The sequence below is a fragment of the Buceros rhinoceros genome, unplaced genomic scaffold (assembly GCF_000710305.1).
Source record: "Buceros rhinoceros silvestris isolate BGI_N320 unplaced genomic scaffold, ASM71030v1 scaffold18792, whole genome shotgun sequence".
Classification (NCBI taxonomy): domain Eukaryota; kingdom Metazoa; phylum Chordata; class Aves; order Bucerotiformes; family Bucerotidae; genus Buceros; species Buceros rhinoceros.
In genome coordinates this window covers 16,894-39,327 of record NW_010399676.1, presented here as the reverse complement: position 1 = coordinate 39,327, position 22,434 = coordinate 16,894, and the positions used below count along the sequence as shown (strand labels likewise).

Here is a 22,434-nt window from a genome sequence, read left to right as displayed (position 1 = left end):
GAGGTGACCTCTCCTCGGGGCAGCCTGGTTCAAATGGGACACGGGGACAGCACACCTACAGTCTCTCTGCGGTCCGGTGGACTCCTGTCACTGTCCCAGGGCCGTTCGCTCTTAGACCGAGGTCAGGTACAGAAAGCCTCCGGCTCAAGGCAGGACTTAGTTGTAAAGTTCTCAGCCAAACACAGTTGGGTAGGTTATAGTCTGGATGTGAGCTCTTAATTGTGATCATCGTGTTGAACTGTTTGGATGAACCGTTGTGAAAAGTCTTGGATTCGAGCCGAGACCTTAAGATAGATAAAGGTCTTATTGTAGTGCTCTGCTGCAAGCTGGAGGAGCGGCACTTCAACAGAAAGACGGTGGTGTTCTATTTGCAGCTGTAGAAAATGTGTCCACAGCAGTCCTCCGTTGCATTTATTGTCAGTACTGAGTTAATTAGCCCGTTGTTCTTTTCAGATCGGTGGTTTCATTTGGATCGAAAAACAGAGCTATTGGTGTCTCGGCTAAAAACCAGGTAAGTCATTTCCTGGCATTTGTGCCTAACAGTAAATCGGCTAGTGGAACCTGTTGAGGTCCCAGTGAGTGTTAAGAGACTTGTCTTGCTGTAGTTAAAACCAAACAACTTAATTTTCCTTGTCAAGCCTTTTATTTCAGAAGTGCTGCACTATGTAGCCATGCTTCCTACAGAGAAATATAGGGTGGGTTTTTTTGCTAGGATGTTACTGCTTTCTCTTTTATTGGTAATGTTTTCCAGTTGAACATGTTCCTTTTCTGATATCTCTTAAGATCATCTGTTTCCTTTTCCTAATGCTAGTATGTACAGGATTTTCCTTGCACTCAAAGGAAAACATTTTAAATGCTCTGTGTAGTTGCTTAAAATCAGGTGCAAAAGGCGACTCTTGGTTCGGCTTCCTAAAGCTATTTAGGCACCTTACTATCTTTGATTTCACTGAAAGGTAAATGCCTGTGTTTTTGAAAGTCTAAGCCCTTAGTTGTTTTTCTGGTTTGGTTTTTTTAGATGCTCTGAAAGATTGAATGTTTTCTTCATTAAAGTATTTTTTCCTTCAGAAGGAAAGCTTAATTCTGACAAAACTTAGAATAACTAAATGTAATGGTTAAATAAATCCTTAGGTATCGCATTGTAGGTTGTTACATAACTGCTACTGGTGGAGACCAAGCATGCAGCCTCCATTGGCCTGTGCAGATCTCATGTGGCAAGAGGACTGCAGTGGGTTTCCATGGAGAGAGCACGGAATGACACTTTTTTTCCCATTGTAATAGGTCCCCTCTTTAATTTTTAACGGCTAAGGCAGTGTGAATAGGTTACACGTTCACAAGCACACATACACCATACACTTTCAGTTACAGGTGAACATTTAGGGTAATAAAGTAAATACATATACCTGTGGTTTTTTCTTAAATTTTATTTTAGTATTGCTTTTGTTTGACTGCTTCCACTGTTTCAAGTCAGAAACTAATATGATTCATCAGTGTGTAGAAATGAGTTGTTACTCAGAACAGCAAGTGATCTGAATCCTGTGTACTTTTGAGTGTTTTTCAGAATTGTTAGATTATTCTAGTAAATGCTGTTGAAAATAGGAAGTAAGCTGGAAGTGGAATAGATTCTGTCTCTTGAATTGCATTTAAAAGCATGTATTTGCACTGGTGAACACCTGTGACATCAGTTGCCTTCAGACTACTAGTCTTTGAGTCTTTCATACTTCATTGTCCCAGCAGTTGAAACTAGTATTTTTGCCAGAAGAATGTGATGCTTAAAATGACAAAAGATTTCAGAGCATTTATTTCTTGTGCTGTATGTGGTCCAGTTTGGCTGAGATGCAAATTGTATTTGTTTTGTAAATGTAGAAGTTTCTTGGCACGACCAGTTGGGAGTTATATTTTCAGGATCCTGGGTTATATTAGCTACTTAAATTAAGAAGTAAAATGATCCCTTTCATTTGAATGAATTTCTTAGTTTAAAAAAAAAAATCAAAACACACAAAAAACCCACCACCAAAAACCTGAACAACCAAACAGAAAAAAAACCACAAAACACAAGGAGTTTTTCAGCAGTTTTTGACTTGTAACTTCAACAATGTGACTACGTGTGAGAGGTCTCATAGTACTCAGTGGTGCTCTGTAATGCCTCAGCTGCTTTTGGAGCAAGTTTTCAGAGAATTTGTTTCCTTTAGGTAAGTCTGGTAACACTGGAGATACAGAGGGTTAGTTAACAGACTGTAATTCTCAGCTTTCATAATTGTGACTAAGCAGGAAGATATTAAAACATGCTACGGACCTAATGGCATACAATTACTCTAAAAATATCTTAAGATTGTTCTCTTAGAAAAGACTCTGAGGTTAATTCTAAATTAGGCTATAAAAGCTACCAGTGCTGCTCTGCCACTGCATGGTAATAATTTTTGCTTCTATGTTCTTCAGCCATACAGCTGTGAATTATGTAGCATTCGATTACTCTGAAGTTACAACTATACAAATAAATGAAACTGTGCTGGGAAACTGTCTTGGACAGAGAAACTGAAATACTTTATTGCATTAAAGTACTGGAATAGTTCCTGGCATGATTTTTGGCCTCTACTAGCTCGTGCTCTTACTAATAATTGCTGAGCACTGTTTGGTGATGGGAATAAACCAAGGCTGATTCCCAGTAGGGAATTTGGGTGTCACACCTTTCTCCCTGCATATGCAGCTTTCTGAAAGTTACTGTTCAGTAGTATGGATATGGCCTGATGCTCGTTTGTCAGGGAGCTTTTCTGTTGCATAGTTTTCCAATATAAGGTATAGTTTAAATTCTTAAATTCCGTGATGGAAAATTTTGCATGCAGTAGGAAACCGATGGTTTCCTTTGAGGGTAGTGAATGCTAGAAATCTTCCTTGGTGTGCTTGTTATTTGAGTTATCATGCAGTCTGGTGCCTGTGTACACCTATTCTGGAGGGAACAACGGACTATAAAAATATACAGTTTTTCTCCAGTAGAATAGTTGCTGGGCTGGTCTAGTTGTTTAACTTCTGTTCTCAACTGCATTCTCTGTCAGTTGGTTCTGTGGGGAGCTTGCACTGGAGTTTAGCATATACTGTAAGATGACATTTCAAAAAAAGGCTCATGTTTCTTACTCCTGCCTATGCACTGTATCCTTATTTGGTCTGGTGCAAGAATTTGAATGGCTGCTAGGTGAACATGAACAGGGAAGTCACATGGATTAGAAGTAGCTAGGGGAAAAAGTAAGTATTGAAGTGTATGGGGGAGACTTATCAGCCTGAAACTTAGTAACTGAAAAAGTTGTTTGTGCTTAGTGTCATAGGGTTTAACATGAAGAGCTGGACGTGAGGTAGCTTCGAGTGAAGTGCCTGTTCACAAGCATTGCAACTACTTGAGAAGGCGGTTCTGATAGCTTGTTTGAATTCTGTCTAAATTAGGTGACTAAAGTAGTAGATGTAGGTCACTATAGATCCTGTTACTGCTCACCTGATTGCTTCAAGGTCTTAGAGATACTTGTATAATCCTTACAATACTTAGTATGTAATGGTCTGTATTTATCTATATCTCTGATCATCTTGTCTTTTCTGCTAATGAGCTGATATTAAGTACCAGATACTAATTACAGGTGTTACAGAAATAAACGTGATGAGTGAGCAATTGTCTTAAAACTTCACTGATGCTTGGGGGCACACAGAACAGCACTGAACATTGCAGGTCAATTAAGAGTGGATTTCTGAATGTCCTGTATTTCTTTACAGCAAATTACTCATGCCCACAACACAGTATCTAACTTCAAGAGATTCCACGGCCGTGCATTTAATGATCCTTTTGTTCAGAAGGAAAAAGAAAAGCTGAGCTATGCTTTGGTTCCTATGAAGAATGGTGGAGTTGGAGTAAAGGTAAATGTTTGGTGTATCTTCTTGGGTTTTATAGCTAAATTGTAGAAGTTTACACTGCAGAATCTAGTCATGAAAATGTGGGTGCCATCTAATTACCCTAAAAGCTTTCTTTAACTTTATGTTAAAGAGCTCTTGTATGAATAGGTAGCTTCATCTTTAAGAAGTAGATGTTAACTAGCAAATTAAGTTTCAATTGCGAATAGTTGCTGAAATGAGAGCTTCCCAGTTGTCAAATCGCACATCCAGTTCAAACATGCTGGCAGAAAAACTAAGACGATTAGAAGGTCATATGGTTTTCCTTCAAAATACTAACCTTTCTGTCACTCTTGTGTGGAATGCATTGCAACAGTCTAGCTATGTGGTTACACAGTCCTTATAAAGTAGTAGCAACTCTTCTTTAGAGTAATTGCTGTAAATTGAGTGACGTGTTTGTCTTTAGTGGACTGCCTGGTATAAGTTACTTGCAACAGATGTTCAAAACCGGTTTGTACCACACTGCAGGTTTGACTCCTGCTTACATTTCAAGGAGTTTGCTGATTTATAAGCTTTTTCTAGAATAGGTGCTGTTAGAAACATTATTCATTTACAGAAGTATGTAAAAAATGAAGCCTTTCTGGCACAACAGATGCTGCTGCTTCGCTAATGAGGACACTATCTTAGGGCTGTGCATTTAGTTTGCTGCTTTGCTCCATACCTTGAACAGGTAAACTCAAAACTTAAGTACAGATCAGGCCTAGGCAATGACTAGATTACAGGAGAGATTATACGTTGGAAGGAATTCTGACTGTAAGAGTACTCAAGTTTTGCAAAAAAGGAGATGCTTTTGCTTATGATGTTTGAATTGTGAGGTTAATGGATAAATTCAGGCAGAAATTAATGTTTTCCTTTAATTACGGCATGTGTAGAAGTCCTTTACTATATGAAAAGGTTTAGTATTGAGAGAGCAGTGCTACTTGGTATTCTTTGTTCTTGGGCTGATTGGAGAAAAATTAGGTTTTTTCTTTTTAACAATGGTTAAGAAGTTTTTTAAGAATTGATTCAGTAAGTAGCATTCAGTAAGACTGGGATGTTTAGAGAACAATTATTCTATTAAAATTGAAATGCTTAATTTTTCCCCAAATTGAACTGATGTGAATAAAAGGCAAGTCCTGTTTTCAAGAATAAGGTGTAACATGCTCCTTCACTTCATATTTGCCATGTGTTGTATTGCACAGGAAAATGGTCATCCAATAATAATTTCTTGGTAAGGGAGCAACAAATAAACTTTTTCCTGGGCTTCATCTGGAGCTTTTAGCTGGTTTATGTGCATATGTGAACTGTTGTTGTGCAGCAATTCCTTTCAGAGTCTCTTCACATATTTGAACAGAAGCATAAAAATGTCAGAGGAAAATAGTCAGCAAGTAATTCTGGACTTTTTGTAGTTGGCAGCAGTTTCAAAATTTATAGGTTTTTTTACTTTTTTGGCATAATGCTGTGTAACAATGTCTAGCTTTAGTAACATTTTAGACTTACGTCAATTTTAAAATTACTTCCTCTTAAGTCTGTGAAAACTGAATTATTGCTCCTGTAGACACTCAACTGGGAAATAAAATTGTGAGGTTCTCTAATGAAATAATTAAGCATGTCATGATTGATAGAGTAGTAGTCAACAGTGTTTCAAAAAACATTAAGTAATTTTTCCTGCAGATGAAAGAATGGAATTATCTTGCCTGTTTATTTTATGCAGGTCATGTACATGGATGAAGAGCATATCTTCAGTGTGGAACAGATTTCAGCTATGTTACTGACTAAATTAAAGGAGACTGCAGAGAGTAACCTGAAAAAGCCAGTAACAGACTGTGTTATTTCTGTAAGTAATTGAAGTGCACTGGAAAGTTATGTTTAAACTTCAGCTATCGAGGGCATTTCGTTTCTATTCGTGTAGAGTGAGAAAGAAGACTGTGCAAGCACTTACAAAGGGATTAATCCTAACTAGCTTTAGAGCTTTTGGCTTAAATCCCAGGGCTGCTTCCATATTCCATATCCTGACCCACTTCATGAACTCATTTTCTTGGGCATGTCTGAGCTTTTGGACCCGGAACATTTCTGGGATCCATATAGATACCTTCCTGCTGCAGCATGCTAATTATTCATTAAAGTCACCTTTGTTTACCAAAATTTGCCCACTGGCAGCTGAAAACCTTTGTTTCTGTTCTGTTTATGTTGATTGTCTCAGTAAGTTAACTTTTTTAAAGTTTATTACTGCAGAGGAAATTACTTCAGGTAAAGTCATTCCAGTGCATATAAATACATCTGAATATAAAATACATCTACCTCTGTTCTAAATGACTCTTTGAACAAGCTGGTCTTATGTTGCATCTAGGCATATTTACTTCTGTTATTAGAAGAGTTTGTTCTCCAGTCAATACCCGGAAAGTTCGTGTATTCTGATGATGTAGTTTCTGTCCCTGAGGACATCAGAGGTCACTGTCCAATGCTGATGCATTGTAGCAAATTTTCAAGAACATAATCCTTCAGATTATTTTACCACTTCTTGCCCAAAATAATTTTGGCCAAAACAGGTTTTCATTTTTTCATTTTCTGGAAATGAACTTCCCATTCTCACCTGCTTTCTTCAGGTTCCATCATTTTTCACAGATGCGGAAAGGAGGTCTCTTCTGGATGCAGCTCAGATTGTTGGATTAAATTGTCTTAGATTAATGAATGACATGACAGCAGGTAAGTAGGCTAAAATACCAGTTTCTGCAAATGAAAGGTGTGAGCGGGATGCATTTAGTTACTTTCAGAAACAGGGCCGACTTGAAAAATCGGTCATGAGACATAAATGTTCTAAAAACCTGTTGCTTTTCTCTTGATTTACAGTCTTTTGTTTTAATGTCTTCTGTGTGAAGGGGTTGAAGAGATGAAGCTGTAATGATAGTTATCTCCTTGAGGCATAATAACTAGTACTTGTTTTCTGGGGGAAGGGTTGAGAAGCAGTGGTCTGTACAAAAAGACAATTATTTTTCTGATCCTACTGCCCACACTAGTAAGATAAGTAGGTAGGAGTTTACTTTGGGAGAATGTTCCACACAAGCGTATTTGGTGCACACCAGCTGAATTTGTATTTTATTGTTTAATGGAGTAAAGCAATTATTAAATATACATTGATGGAGTGGTATCTTAAAGCGTTTTTCCAGAATAATTTTCAGATGAGTATCTACGTGATCATGTATAGAATTTCTAGTGAATGTTTCATCAGTATTATGATCTTTACATTGAACGCTATGTATTTGCACCAAATGAGGAGCAAATCTGACAGTATCACTGCAAAGGCCATAGATGTGTGTTTCTGTCCTCTAGCTTTAGCTTAATTCTTTGTTTATATAGAAAAGAGAGCTGCAGAGAACATGTGGTAGTATGAATTCTTGATCTGGGTGAGTGTGGACCCCACAGTGGGTACACTTAGTCTGTGTGCCTGGATTCCTTTGAGTTAAGGGCTTCTACATCTCTAGGATGGCTGTGGAGAGAGGAAGAAGTATGAATGTCCAACCCTCTGTTTTTAACCCTCGGACTTCATTTTCAAAATGTTTCTTAGGAAATCTTTTTTCTTTATGGATATAAAATTTATCATTCAAAAATAAGAGTGTTTTCCAACCTTAGCAGTAAAAAAAAAAAGTGTCTTTCCAACCCCTTTCTGTATTGAAGCAAAAGTATTCCTTCACACCTGACACAGAGATGACTTCTCACAGTGGTGTGACAAAAGCCAACTAATGGCCTTGCCAAAAAAGGCAGTCACTTCCTTTTTGTTTTGCTGAACAGATCAGGTCGGTCTTTGGCCATGCAAGAACCTTGAGAGCTTTTCAGGACGTTTTTGCAAGGATCTTTGGAGGCTTTGCCATTGGGATGAACAGTCCCATAGAAAAGCAGATGGCTCTTTCATCCCCTTAGCAGCACCAGCAGCCTTTCTGTTAGAGTAGAGCTTAGCATTTCTGTCTGGCTTTTCTTTACCTTGCGAGGCTAATAAGTGCTATCCTTTTTTTTCTAATATTTTAAATGTAATAATCTTTGATTATATCTTCGGGGAAGGGTCCTGAGGTATAGTAAGGCAGAAAACAAAAATAAGTGGGCTTGGTTTTTTTTGTTTAGTGAAAGGCAAATTATGCTGTGATTTATCACATTTTGCTAATAAATGTATTTTTAGCTTGGAAACAAGGGCAATGTGTTCAATCTGATCAGAAATACAAATGTGATGTGAATTAACAGACCAATAAACAGTCAAATCTGGATCTTGAGGATGTATTACATGAATAGTTTCTGGTTTTAATTAACCCCCTTTTAATGTCTGCTTGTGGGAGGGATTAATGAGTGCTGGTATTGGGTTTTTATAGATTCCAAAGAATCCGTACAGATGAGAATGAGTGTACCAACTGCAGGGGAGCTTTATTAGATACCAGAATCCATAAATCTCAAGTGTCTGATCAGTGGGAAGCTTGGCTGTCCTTGTTCCAGATGGTCTGGAACTACTGCTTGTGATGTGAGAGAGAGGGAGTTGGTGTCCCTTTCTCCTAAAGCAAGAGAATCAGTGTGGCTATAAAACACTGGTCTTCAGAGCATGTATTCCTGTCCTTTCTTACCACCTTGTCTGATTCTCTTCCCTGAATCTGTCTAGTGTCCTGGCTGTTACCTTCATTTTGGGATTTTTTCATCGTACACAAATGTACATTCTTGCACATTCTATCTCATGCCAAAATCTCAGAGTTTCCTATGAAACCATGTAGCCAAGGCTCTCTAGGGTTTTATTTATTTTCAATTACTGCATCATTCTCTTGTCTAGCTTTGATGCTGCTGTGCATCCAGAAGGAATGCTGCTGTGCAGTCTTGCAGACTGTGTTCTGTCCTTTGACCTCATCCTGTGTATGTGGCCCACTGGCTTCTACTTTACACTTTTGATGCACTTCACAAACTGTTCCCTGACTGAGATTCTTCCCTTTTGCAGCCTCTGCTGACCACTTATACCATTCTCCAATAAAACCTTCAGGCCTGGGAGATACTCCTTGTAAATAAAAACTGAATTTGGGTTTTATTGTAAAGATACTCTGTATTAACACAGAGTTGACAGAGTTGTTAACAAACAGATTGAAGTAGCAAACCCCCAAACAGGGTTGTTGCTTCTTAGTTTTGCATGCTTAAACATGACTGAGAAAGGATGTTTTGCTCCTCAGATCCTGCAACATTTGTTAATAGAATAAAGCTTCCATGTAGGTGAGACCTTGCATAGATGCGTATCTGGATTTGTCTTGCTGCTTTTGATCCTACAGCTTGATCTTCACAAGTTGTGATTGTATGTGATTGAAGAGTTGCTAGAGATTGCGTTGATGATATCTGTCACTTGTTTTGCAGTGGCTCTGAATTATGGAATTTATAAACAAGACCTTCCAGCTCTTGAAGAGAAGCCACGGATAGTTGTGTTTGTTGATATGGGACATTCTGCATTTCAAGTGTCAGCCTGTGCATTCAACAAGAGTAAATTAAAGGTACTAAGATTAAACAATTAAAAGGGTTAATGAGACATTAGAATGAAATAGCCTGTAAACTTGCCTTGTTTTTAAAATTCTGAAATAATTTAATGCATGGGAAATGGCAACAAGTCAAAAGGTGAAGTTTTTTATCAGTGTCCTTCATTTCATTAGGATGGTTTCAAATAGAGGCTGTGAATCCCTTGCACTATACCTGTGCAAGACATACAACTGCTATCATTTAGTTTACCTAAATGAGCGTATGTATGGATAAAAATTGTGAATGTTTAGAATTGTCAGATAGTTACTTGGTCTTACTTTCACTGTTAAAGTGAAGAGCAATTTTTGGCTGATGAGGTTGATGGAAGTACTTAAGCCTGTGCATTGGAGGATAGGCTAACTTGTCCACAACCTTTTCTGAAGCAAAGGCTTGCTGATGCTGGAAGACTGCTATTCTGTTTGGCTTTTGCTGAGTGCAAGGTGAAATAATTGTGTTCTTTCAAACCAGGTACTTGGCACAGCATTTGACCCTTTCCTAGGTGGAAGAAACTTTGATGGAAAGCTAGTCGATTACTTTTGTGCAGAAATAAAAGCAAAGTACAAACTGGACCCAAAAACAAAAGTTCGAGCTCTTCTTCGTCTGTATCAGGAATGTGAGAAGCTGAAGAAACTAATGAGCTCAAATAGCACAGACATTCCCCTGAATATTGAGTGTTTCATGAATGATACTGATGTATCTGGAAAAATGAACAGGTGAGTTCTGTACAAGACAGACAGTTGCTTTGCTGGTCGTTATTTCTTAAATACGTGTGTCTTTCCACGTTTAAAAGAACTTAAATTTTAGTACAGTTAAGTGCAAGTGCTGAATAGCTGTGGCATTTTCGTAATGCCAGAATAACTAAGTCTGTGAAATGTAATGTTCAGCTACCTGAACAATGTTTCGGTGTAATAATGCATGCATAAGAAGCTTGGGTTCTCTCTGTAGAATAACACATTCTTAAAACTGTGGATTGATGCATGCAAATAGACCCAGGGGACCTGGCTGCATATTTAGGCCTTCTGCATATTTTAGGTAACTTAAATCCCATGCTGTTCTTAAGATAGCAACAATGAAGTTTTGTTCATTTCTTCTCTTCATACTGTACTGTGGATATTGGCACAGAAATGGAAGACAAAAGTGGTGTTTAGGAGGGATGACTTGATACGGCTTGAGTGTAAATGAAGTCTGGGTGTTTTTGTCTCTTACACGGTCACAGACATAACTTGTATTCACTGTTAGTCCTGTAACTACTGCCAAGAGTGGTGGGGTTTGTTTTTTTTTTTTTCTTCCCTCCAGTATTTAGGCAACAAATTTTCATTGTAAAGGAAGTATCAGTGCCTTTTGTATTCTGATTTTTCCTCTGTGAGAGGAAAATACATAGCACCTGCCCAAACAATACCTTTAACTTGCTTAACTACATCACTAGCTGCATAAGGAAATCTGTTAAGTAGCTGTTCATGTAGTACCTCTTTCATGGTTTTAACTTCAGCCTACTTACAGGGGTTTAGCTTTAAGTCTCTTTGCAGTGTAGTTAACTAACCTGGTCAACATCAGTTTGGAAACAAGCATACCGGGAAATCTTAGTGATGGAACAGACATTCTTTGGTTAATGCAATTTCTTTCCTTAGGTCACAATTTGAAGAACTGTGTGCTGACCTGCTGCAAAGGATAGAGGTGCCTCTGCTTTCATTAATGGATCAAACACAACTGAAAGTGGAAGATGTAACTGCTGTAGAGATTGTGGGAGGTGCAACCCGCCTTCCTGCTGTCAAAGAGAGGATTGCTAAATTCTTTGGCAAGGATGTCAGTACAACGCTGAATGCAGATGAAGCCATAGCTAGGGGCTGTGCTCTGCAGGTATAGTACTGGCAATACTTGATAAATTTAAGTTACATTTCTTGAGAGCACTTTGGAGAATCAGCCAAGCATTTGAGAAATGGCAGAAGTGGCCCATTCTGAAGTATGCAAGGGAACATGCATGTTCACTGGGGTTCTTTATGGGACTAGCTGTTTTAAAAGTCCAGAATACTCCTCGGTTGTGCAGTACTTTACTGGAAGTGCTGATGCTGGGTGTATTCTGTAAGCAGTCTGCTCCTCTTCGAAAGAACAGGATCTAAGGGATCTTTAATGATGAAAAAGTTAAGCTGAGGGAAGAAATATTTTTAATAAAGTGTGTAAGAAGTATCTGTGGAGAGCTCAGAACACTGTCAGTTAGTGTCTTCTGGTATCCAGCTTTCCATCAATATAAAACAGACTTTTATTCTTTCTTGCCCTCATTTTTACAGTTTCCAACAAGTGAATTATATTTTACAAGCAAACCACTCATTCTGCTTCTTCCTTTTCTCCTTTACTTGCTCTCTTATTTCATCCTTTATTCTTTGACTTGTTTCTTTACCCCATCTCTCTAATTGCTTTCTGTTGCTAACAATTGTCTCCAGGGAAAGAAGCAAGATCTGTAAGATAAACACCACTTCTTTTAGGGCTATGTAATACAGCACTTGCATTCTTTCAAGTCCTGGCATTTGTTTAGGCTGTTACATTTTTTTCATAAGCTACAGTAAGAATAAGGCCAAAAGTCTTGCTAACCCAATGAGTATGAGATTTTTTTTTTTCTTACACTCTGTTGAAATCAAGCAATTTTCCTAGCTCTGAGTGAAGTCAACACAGTTGTCATTTCTGGTTTGAAGATGGTTAGCTGTCTTGGGGGCAGTTGCAGTCAACCAACTGTAATGCATGTCTGTTTTCTGTTTAGTGTGCAATTCTTTCTCCAGCCTTTAAAGTGAGAGAGTTCTCTGTGACAGATGCTACGCCATTCCCAATATCTCTGTTGTGGAACACAGAAGCTGAGGACACTGAAGGGTATGTAGCTCAGACTACAGTTGGTGAAGCTTTTGGGCTTCAAATTCAAGGGTAATGTTCTTGCTTGCACTTAAATCACGATCTTGGCATTATGATGCAGAAAACCCATAGGCCATGTACCAGAGATGATTGACAGTAGAGGTTGTGTAGAGGCATGCATTGAAATTTTAACCATAACTACTCATATGTCAAAAAATCGAGACTAAAAAATGTGAATTAATGAGCTACAAACCAATATCTTGTCTTGTTCTGGTTGTCAGGTTCTAGAATACAAAAGGAATAACTGCTGGATCATGATCCTACTTTCCTTCCTGGGTTTTTGTACTCAAGGTCTTCCTATCTGGAGTCTAGCTTTAGAAGGACCATTTTTCACTATGTAAATATTGTGAGCTTACATGGATGGTATTTGTCTGGCTGAAAACAAAAGGAAGAATTTAACTCATAGGGTTTCATAAGAAAATTTTCTTGCAGTTGTGGTATGTTAAGACTCTGACCTTTGCCATGCCTGTGGGAAATGCAGTTGCTGTCTAGGACATAAAGAGTTCTAAGTTTAACTTTTGGGAAGTTCAAAGTTCTAGAAGGACGTGTTCATACCTTTCTGATAGTCTTCCATAATTCAGCCTCTTTGTCTTCTGTGGATTTGCAGAATCTAATTGTTCTGTCTTGTGCTTCTGAGAGCAACCTGTGGGTTCACAGTCTAGGTGAAGCTCTTATTTTCTTAATTTAGGTTATTAGATGAGATGCTTCCATAGTTAGGAGACAAAATTTAGTTGGAAATTAAAATCAGGCTGGCGTAATAGTGGACATACCCTAGAGGAAGAACATAAAATAAAGCTGGTTTTCTTTGTCATGTGAAGGAATGAATAATAATCTGGTGTCAGGGTTCTCAACTGAGCCACAGAACTTATAAATGAGTAAAGAATTAGAAAGGCTATAATTAGCCTTTTGAGGCTAACTGAGGAAGGGTGCAAATTATTATTTAAATTATGTGCTTCCAAGCTCAGAATAACGTCTTTGCAGGAAACAGATTTTGGAGGTTTGCTGATAGTCTGTCACTGAATTGCCACCTACATTTAAACTTACTTGCTTCTGAGACTCAAAATTAGTGCAATAGGACAATTTCCTATTGTAATAACCAACAGTAATTTTCTTTCCTTATAGTAGAGTAGTGAAGTGTCTTTCTTGGAATCGTTCAGAAAAGTAAATGTGCCAAAACATGGTGGTGATTCTCTGAAGAGTTCTGACCCTAGATCAAAGCCTTTCAGCTCAAATTACTCTGAAAGTGAAATTTTTCTCTTAATTGTAGGGTTCATGAGGTCTTCAGCAGAAATCATGCAGCACCTTTCTCCAAGGTTCTTACGTTCTATAGGAAAGGTCCGTTTGAGTTAGAAGCTTTTTATTCTGATCCTAATGGAGTCCCGTATCCTGAGTCAAAAATTGGTAAGTAAATTGTCCTGGAAATGGTGTTGTATAACCTGGAAATGGTTATATGATGTATGTATTTAGTTTTATGTATCTGAAAGACTCAATTCTCGCACTCCATAGGTAACTAAATTTGGGTTTTTGATTTTTCTTGTTTCTGGAGGTGCTTCAGTCCAATGAAAAAATGAGGGGAAACTGTAACTAAATGCCCAGGACTAGAATGGGGCTATGACTGCAGAAGTTTTTAACTTTTTTAATCTTTTCCTAGCTCGCTTTAGTGATAAGCAGAACACTTGAAAAATATCTGTTGCATATAAAAAAACCCCTTAAACCTGTCTTGAGTTACTAGTTGTTTTTTCCTATACTGTTCAGATTTGACATAATGCTGAATAAATTTTAATCAGGTAGATGAAATAGTCGCACCTGCAAGACTGCAGTATTGCTTTGAACTGTCTAAGTAACGTACAAGAGCAGCTCTTTCATTCATTTGACAAATTACAACATTGACAGGGTTGACAGAGTTTACACTGTGGTTAGAAAAAGACTGTGATGGGGAAGACAGGTAAATTAAATAATTGCTCTTGAGTTCTAAGCATGCAATTAAATGTTGTATGTTTGCTTGTAAAATTAAGATCAAGCTATTACTAGCTGTCAAGTAATTGCAATTGCTTGGTTTTATTAGAAAACTCGTTGGTTAGAAAGCTCAACTTCTTGTCATTTCTTCTACCACTCTGAAAAAATCTTACTAATCTAGTTAGACTAATGTAGTTAATAGTTAGTTAATCTAACTATTTGACAATACAGGTGTGCTTTTGGTTAACAGTGTGTTTCAAATACAGTATCACCAGAATTGTAGTGTTAAAGATAAATTTCATAAATATTCTTAAAATGGGTGGGAGAATATATAGGGCAAAAGCATGTCCATCTGATTATAAATATTTCAGCTAATACCTAATGCAGTAGAAGTTACCAAAAACTATTACCCTAACAGGAAACATCAGTTATTTTCTCTACTTTGAAGCAAATCATGTGGTTGTTTCACTTAGTCACAAAGTTACCATACGTCTTAAAAACCAGTGCACTATTTGTAATTACAGGAACAGCCTTACTTTCATATTGACTCTTACGATAAAGACAGATAGTGGGATTTGTGAGTGATCAATTTATCTGGTTTTATCAAATGAGATGGTGTTTAACTGCTCTTCCTCAAACCAATAAGAACAGAACTGGAAATCAGGCTGGTTTTGACTTGCTCAACAATTAACACTTTACTCAGAACAGAATCATTAATTACTCCTAATGAGTGAGTCAGTAGTTCTGATGAGATATCAAAAGGGAGGACGGGTCACAATGCTGGTGGTATTGGATTTACAAGAGAGGAAGGATCACATTCTTCAGCCTGTAAAGTAAGCTGGTAAAAGCTTGCATGCTTGTGGTTTAGATCTATTGATGAAGAGATGCTCTGCATGAATGTGAGCACATGTATGTTCAGCCTGTGATGAAATTGGTGAACTTGTACTTCACAGCTATACAAGCATCATAATATCCAGGTCATCTAGGCCTACTACATAGAACCATGTAGTAGGCAGGAAAAACACATCTGCTCTTAATGTCAATTAGATCTAATTCTTCAATTACTGCTAAACTAGTTGTCTGTCTGTTTCTTAGTTTCACAGTGCTTGTTTCAAGTATTGCAGGAGTTAAACAATTACATTTTGCCCTTGAGTAAAAGGTTATGGCAGATTTACATGGATGTTAGAAGCTGAAAAGAAGACTTCTAGAACTGTTTCTGTCCTGGGCAGTTACTCGTATTAAAAAGACCTACCACTTAACACTGGCAGTAGACTAAATCTTTTGTGTAGTTCTCCTTCATCCCACTATAGCATCACAAATAGCACAAGTAAGAGAGAGTGAGCTTTTTGTATTTACTCTATGACTAGTGGTGGGAGAACCTACACTAGATGATGAAAATAAATGTTCTCCTTTTTAATTTGTAATGTAAAGTTGGCTGAAAAGTCAGCATTCTTTTGGTTGGTTTTTTCTGTAGTATTCACTTCGTTTGGGGGACCATGAGATCAGCACAGATGCTGCGTCAAACACTTAGAAAAATGTGTTCTCTGTGAAAAAGGGATGTGTTTCCCTGGCTCTGTAATATTACCTATTTAATTCCACTGTGAAAGTATTGATTCTTTTGTTTTTAGGTAGGTATGTTATCCAGAATGTGGCAGCCCAGAAAGATGGAGAGAAGTCTAAAGTCAAAGTGAAAGTCCGTGTCAATACGCATGGCATTTTCAGTGTGTCCACTGCGTCCATGGTAGAACCAGTTAAAAGTGAAGAGAGTGAAGATGTCAGTGTTGAGACTGAAGTGGAATCCCAGGACCAGAGGCCGACTGAAATATCAAGTGATGTAAGTTGACCTGTCTTGCGTGTGAATGTCCTTACTGATGAAAGTGTGTTCTGCTCTTACATACTCTGGAAGAAAATACCACCTTCTAAGGAAATGAAATGAGGTTAATTTTGAGATGTGCATAGGAAGGAGGTGTTGGAAATAAAATGTTTTCATAAGAACAGGATAAAATTTGTGCTATCTTGAAAGTGTGCAGATTTCAAAATCAGTTATTGGGCAAAGTGCCAAAGAGCAGCAGGTGGGTTCTGTGAGGGTGAGGTTGTTCACAGCCATAGTTATCAGACTGTTCCTAATCTGAAAACTGGGTTTGGATTATTAGTCATCCATACTCTGCGTTAAAAGGATTTGTGTGTAATCCTATGTACTAGTAAAGATTTTTTTGAAACTTTTTGTGAAAGGGAAGGCTGGCTTGTTTCCTACAGCATTGAAGGGGAGGGGAGCACTGGGGTATAATGCAGCATTGTTATGGTGTACTTGATGTTTTAATAGTTTTCTGAGGGGGGAAAAAACCTTAAAAGCTATGACTCAGTAAATTAAAAAGCCGCTTTATGTAAGAGAAAGTGGTAGCATGTGCACACACGCACAGGAGTATTGTGCTGCAGCCTGGCACTGGTAGCCTTTTCATGAGATCCTTCTGAACTTGGACCTAGTCTGTGTCTCCGCTAGTTCAAGCGTGTGTGTTTCTGCATGTGCACAGAGTGTTTTGTAGGGCACTTTGTACAGTATGTGCTTGAAGTGAAGTGCCCTATAACTTTTATTAAGTACAAGTGCACATGCCTTCTACATCCTTTGTGCCTGGGCTTTCATTTCAGAAAAATATCCAGCAAGAGAACAGTGAGGCTGGAACACAGTCCCAGGTACAAACTGATGGTCAGCAAACGTCACAGTCTCCCCCTTCATCAGAACCTCCCTCTGAAGAAAACAAAACCCCAGATGTCAAGAAAGTGAGTGACCCTTTAACTCTTGAAAATGTTATGCTCTGTAATGGTGGCTTTTAAAATGGTGTCATATTTCAGGAAAAAAGTAAGGAACTTGATGCTTGGAACCTTTTTTTTACCTTTTCTATTGCAGAAAAATAACATCTCATGATAATTTTTGTACAGAGTTTGCAAAAGAAGTCTCTCTCTACCACTTCCTGGTCTTTATGCAGAGTTGTACAGCTAATCTGTTTGAGTTGCAGACCCTTCAGTTTGTTGAGCAGCTGTTAGAGGTCAAGTTATTAGACCTGCTGAGAGAAGTTGGGATCAGCAGTTTATAAACCTGAGGGGAAATAATTTGTGAAAAAAGTACACCTGCATGATATTGGTAGTCATGTGCTCTTTCATCTCTATAAGATGAAACGTGTTTTGGGTTAAAATCTTAGAACTGTCAGCATCACTAGTGAAGTGCTAAGCTACAAATGACCACTTCTGGAAAACCTGCAAGTACACCATCTGCCTGAGAAATGTCCTTCCTGTAGCTCAGTTCTTACTGTCCATGAAATAGACTGTAAGGAGACTAGGATAGGAAGTGGAATCCCTGAAAGGAAAGTGCTTCATAAATGTATGTTGAAGATTCTGAAAGAATACAGAAAATCTCTGCATGTTCTTTCTGTAAATGTTTCTTTCATCGTAGTGCTACTTCATCAGAAGAAAGTCAGGAAAATTATCTTATTTTTCTTCTCTCCAACTCAGACAAATGAGAAGAAAAGTGATCAGCCCCCAGAAGCTAAAAAACCCAAGATAAAAGTGAAGAATGTGGAACTACCTATTGAAGCTAACTTGGTTTGGCAGTTAGGAAAAGATCTCCTTAATATGTATATTGAAACAGAGGTGAGTTAGTATGGCTTAGGCTGCTTTCCTGATTGTAATTATTAACCATTCACCTGCTTTTTAAGGCAACCTCTGATCTTTTACTGTTAACCTTAGAGTGTGGGTTCAAATAATTTACAGTTAGCTAATATACACTCCAACTTTAACACAACTGATGAATGTTAATCAGACAGATTGAAGTGTTGTTTATAGTAATAGTATCAGAGCACTGATCCATGGAATGGCATCACAGATTGGCTCAAGCTGTTGTAATCTAGAGAAGTGCAACCCATTTATTCAGGTGAGTCCACTGTGTAGCAGTGAGAATTCCAGCAGTTAGGTGAGCCAAAGCCTCTGGCACATTACTGTGTTTTGCAGGAGCTGTGCTTTATAAAATGATGTTTGAATGTGGATATTTTTTAATTAAACAATTTTCTGTGGTTGCACAGGGGAAGATGATTATGCAAGATAAACTGGAGAAAGAAAGAAATGATGCAAAGAACGCAGTGGAGGAGTATGTGTACGAGTTCAGGGACAAGTTGTCTGGACCATATGAAAAATTTGTTTGTGAAAAGGTAGGTTAGGGTTTCAGGATCTTATCTGAAAATACTGATACCAAACAACTGTTTTGTGCCTTGGTCAAGCTTTCTCACAGCTGGAAACGGCTAAAAACCGTAACTCATCTGAATGATGGCTGGGACTGGCTGGGATCCAGAATTCAGTTCAAGCTTAGCCAGTAGTATATACCTCTGAAAATAAACTTTGTCACAAATGGAGTAAAGTTTTTTTGTTTCCAAATAAAGTTGGTGATTAGAAGAGAAAGCTATGTTGCTGTTTTTCATAACTGAAAACACAAATTAAAGCCACACCCCAGGCATTGCTACCTGTGCGGAAGATATGTGTGTTTCTCAGTTCAGAAGCTGTGGTTTAAGTGAGTTAATCAGGCAAAAGCTACAGTAGAAATGTGATTTTTTTTTTTTTTTTTTTTTTTTTTAAATGCAGGAGACTAAGAATTAGCAGTGTCTTGTTACTGTAGGACAAACACAGTCAACTGGTGCATAGTTTGTTGTTTGACACGTTGAATTTTATTGACACAGGATCTGCAGGGATTCTCAGCACTCCTAACAGAGACAGAGGGCTGGCTGTATGAAGAGGGTGAGGATGAAGCTAAGCAGGTGTATGTAGACAAGTTAGAGGATTTAAAGGTAGGTCTGTTAGTATGCCCAAAATGCAAAACTTCTAAAACATCACACAAAACAATGTTAATGAATCATATAACACACAGGAATTGCTTTTTCTAGAAATTAGGTACTCCAATTGAAATGCGCTATCAAGAAGCAGAAGAACGACCAAAGCTGTTAGAAGAATTGGGATGCAGGCTCCAGTATTATGCTACAATTGCTGGGGAATTCAGGAATCAAGTAAGTGGCCTCAGAGTACCTTTCTTTGTACCACGTAGTGTTTTGCTGAGGCTCATCAGCTGGCAGAGGCTTCAAATTAGCTTTCAGATGAGCTGCAATCTACTGTTAAAGGTCACAGCATGTTTCCCAGTACTCAAAAAAAAATCTCACACAGTGTGTCGTATCTTCAGTTGCTTGATTCTTCTGGATGTTTTCAGGCCAAAAAGGACATTATTATAAAGAATGAGAGTTAGACTGTGGTCTGATTCTTGACCTTTTAAAAGCTAATCTGACTCTTTTAGAAATGTATTCTTCTTCCAGTTCTTTAGGGAACAAGAATTGTGCCATGGTGAGAAGCATTAGTGTAAAAGCTACTCAGGATAAACTAAAAATACAGCTTTGTTACATATGGGTGTTCAGTGGGGTTTTTTTGCCATTAGTAATTGAAGAGTACTTTTTTGATAAGCATTTCTACCTTTGAAAATGTGCTCCTTGGGTTTCAACTTAATGAGTTTTAATAGGGCATCTCAGAACACTAATTCTGTTCGAGGTTGAGACTTCCGTTAGAAACAATGTCCTCTAGCTATTGATTACAAAACTGTCATTAAGTCATTTAGTAGTATTAGAGTCTTGAAATAACTAGCATCACTGGAAATAGTACATTAAGACTTGAATCCATATTTAGAATTCATAACTAAAATTGTAGGTTGTGTTGCTGGGTGTGTCCTTCTCATACCAGTTAATTGTGTAACTGGCATTGTAGGGAGAGCTCCTTAGTTGAACAGCTCTGATCCTTTCCCTTTCTGTGTACATCAGGATTGTGCTGTCTAAACTATCTTGGGCCAATGTAAAACTTTCCAGGGGGAGGGGATGTTTTTTAATAATCCCTGTTAATGTTGTATTTTGTGACCTATTTGTGAGGCTTCTGTTTCCTCTGAACTAGGTTTCTTGTTTGATTGCTGGGCAAAGGAAGCTTTATTTCTATCTTGCTGTAACCAATCTGGCTTGTTGCCAACTCTTATTTTGGATATAAGTAGAGATTATAAATTGTAAATAATGGGGACAGTCTTGTTGGCATAACTTGATGACAGTAAACTTTAACTAATACAAAACATTTGTATTTGGGCAGGATGAGAAATACATCCATATTGATGAAATGGAAATGATGAAAGTAGAGAAGTGTGTTAGTGAAGTGGTAGAGTGGATGAACAATGCTGTGAGTGCACAGGCTAAGAAGAGCTTAGATCAGGATCCGGCTGTGCATTCAAGTGAAATTAAGGCAAAGCTACAGGTAAGTACTATAAAATTAATTCTAGAGGCTAGAGCTAAAGCTGTGATGTGTATCTGTCCCCCTTTCTTTCCACCAATTTCATCTGACCGCTCCAGCGTTCTTAAAAGGTGTTTAGAAAGTATGGACAGGAGATTCAGAGGAAAGCAAAGGAACTGTACTATCCTGTATACAATGCTGTGGTGCTTATTGACGTTTTGTCTTTCAGTCACCTTAAAAACTCAGCTTGTTTTTCCAGCGTTACTGGTAGGCATGAAGTAGTTTTGGAAAAAAAGTGAAATCCAAAATACTACCTTGAAGAATTTTGCTCACAGAATGTAGACCAGTTAATTTATCTCAGAAACAAATACAGAGCAAGTTTCAGTCTTTTGGGCACAGAACTCTTCACACTAGTGAAGCTGGTGGGTCCTTAATACCAATACTGAGCACATCTTTTCCTTGCCTTTTAGGAGTTAAACAATGTCTGTGAGCCTGTGGTGACACAGCCAAAACCAAAAGTTGACTCTCCTAAGGAGGAAAACCCATTAAATGAACGGAGTGATTATAAAGCTGAAGACATGGGAGAAGATGACAAAAATGCTGAAATGCCTCAACAAAATGGCGAATGTCATCCGGGTGATCAAAACACCATTAGCATGGACTTGGACTAAACCACTGCACTTGCAGCAAGTTAGCAAGTTGTTTCATCCCATGACAGAAAATATTTTTGCTGTTGTATGTGATGGGAGGGTGGGAATGCATTGGTGGGAACTATTTATATTTTTTTCTTAAGACATGTCTAGGATATGTTGTATTATGGGAGGAAGAATAGTAATGGTGTTGGTCCTGCCTATCTTAAAAGGAAAATTGCCTTGGTAACTTTCAGATTCCTGTGGAATTGTGAGTTCATACTAAGCTTCTGTGCAGTATTCAACCATTTGCATCACTAAAGATGAAAAGAAGCCCTTGCTCTGAAATATACTGCTCCTTCAAAAGGTTGTACTTGAAACCTTCGTAGGCATTTGTAGATGCCAAGGTAGTTTTCTTTTGTCTGGTAATCAAATTGGTATGTCAATAAAAAGCCAGTGTCTGTCCCGCTCATAAGGACTTTCCAGAAGAAATCCTTCTGTACTGAGGTTTTTGATTATGGCAGTCCAAAGCACTTATAAGATGGTGAAATGTGTTAGTAGCATGCAGAAACGCTTATGTTTCATCTCTTGCTAAACAATACATTTTTCATGTGTGGTACATAAAACGAAGGAAATGCTAATTCTGTTAGTGTTATTGTGAAGCTTTTTAATGAGCTTTAAAATAAAGTTCATATTACTGGTATCTCCTGACTTCTTGGGTTTAGCTGTTTTCAGTACTTCTGGTGTGTTGCCCTTTTCAGTTTGTGACAAGCTGTTGCTTTGTGTTCTTGTGCATGAGAGTCAAAAAGGCTTAAAACTCTCACATTTAGCCCAGAACAGTTGTGCAGCGAGCTGAAAATAACTCAGTTGCTTAATGAGTTATGCCTCTTTCTTCTCTTTGCCCCAGGGGTTGCACACACCTGAAAGAACCTGGAAACTTCAGATGTTAAGGCATAGGACTAAATGTGTTACACACAGAACCCTGTAGCTTAGAGACAGCAGTTCAGAGTAAGGTGTTAAAATCTGATTGAGTACTTTGCCTAGGCTCTGCTGCCTTTTGTTACAGACTAACTGAAATGGTAAAATGAGATTTCAGCCCGTTCTGCTGAGCAAGGGGCTCTGGTTAGACCTTGTAAAGTTTTTAAAAATTAAGAATTTCTTTCAAGTAAATCTCTGTAGTCTATTGAAGAAGCTTATTTTGTTTTTTTTTAAGGAGTCAGTATGGCTC

The 22,434-nt window shown here is 38.0% G+C and overlaps 1 protein-coding gene across 2 annotated transcripts; it reads left to right on the top strand.

Moving 5' to 3' along the window:
- Positions 1-460: 460 nt before the first annotated feature.
- HSPH1 (heat shock 105kDa/110kDa protein 1) lies at positions 461-21,909 on the top strand. Of its 2 annotated transcripts, XM_010131577.1 has the most exons (17): positions 461-511; positions 3,754-3,894; positions 5,621-5,743; positions 6,513-6,612; positions 9,277-9,410; positions 9,901-10,145; positions 11,061-11,289; positions 12,185-12,291; positions 13,598-13,731; positions 15,915-16,120; positions 16,933-17,064; positions 17,794-17,931; positions 18,360-18,485; positions 19,008-19,115; positions 19,212-19,331; positions 20,440-20,601; positions 21,048-21,909. In XM_010131577.1, exons 2-17 carry the CDS (start codon positions 3,868-3,870, stop codon positions 21,246-21,248), a joined length of 2,292 nt encoding a protein of 763 aa, XP_010129879.1. In that variant the 5' UTR covers positions 461-511; positions 3,754-3,867; the 3' UTR covers positions 21,249-21,909. The 2 variants fall into 2 exon arrangements, with proteins under 2 accessions (XP_010129879.1, XP_010129881.1); XM_010131579.1 differs by lacking the exon at positions 16,933-17,064.
- The last annotated feature ends 525 nt before the right edge of the window (positions 21,910-22,434 follow it).

What these genes read in the sequence shown, in the direction of transcription:
- HSPH1 (XM_010131577.1), top strand. Translation starts at nt 3,868, where the DNA reads ATGAAGAATGGTGGAGTTGGAGTAAAG. An exon ending in TCAACAAGAGTAAATTAAAG is followed by an intron (nt 9,411 to 9,900) that starts GTACTAAGATTA and finishes CTTTCAAACCAG; the next exon opens with GTACTTGGCACAGCATTTGA. An exon ending in AAATTAAGGCAAAGCTACAG is followed by an intron (nt 20,602 to 21,047) that starts GTAAGTACTATA and finishes CTTGCCTTTTAG; the next exon opens with GAGTTAAACAATGTCTGTGA.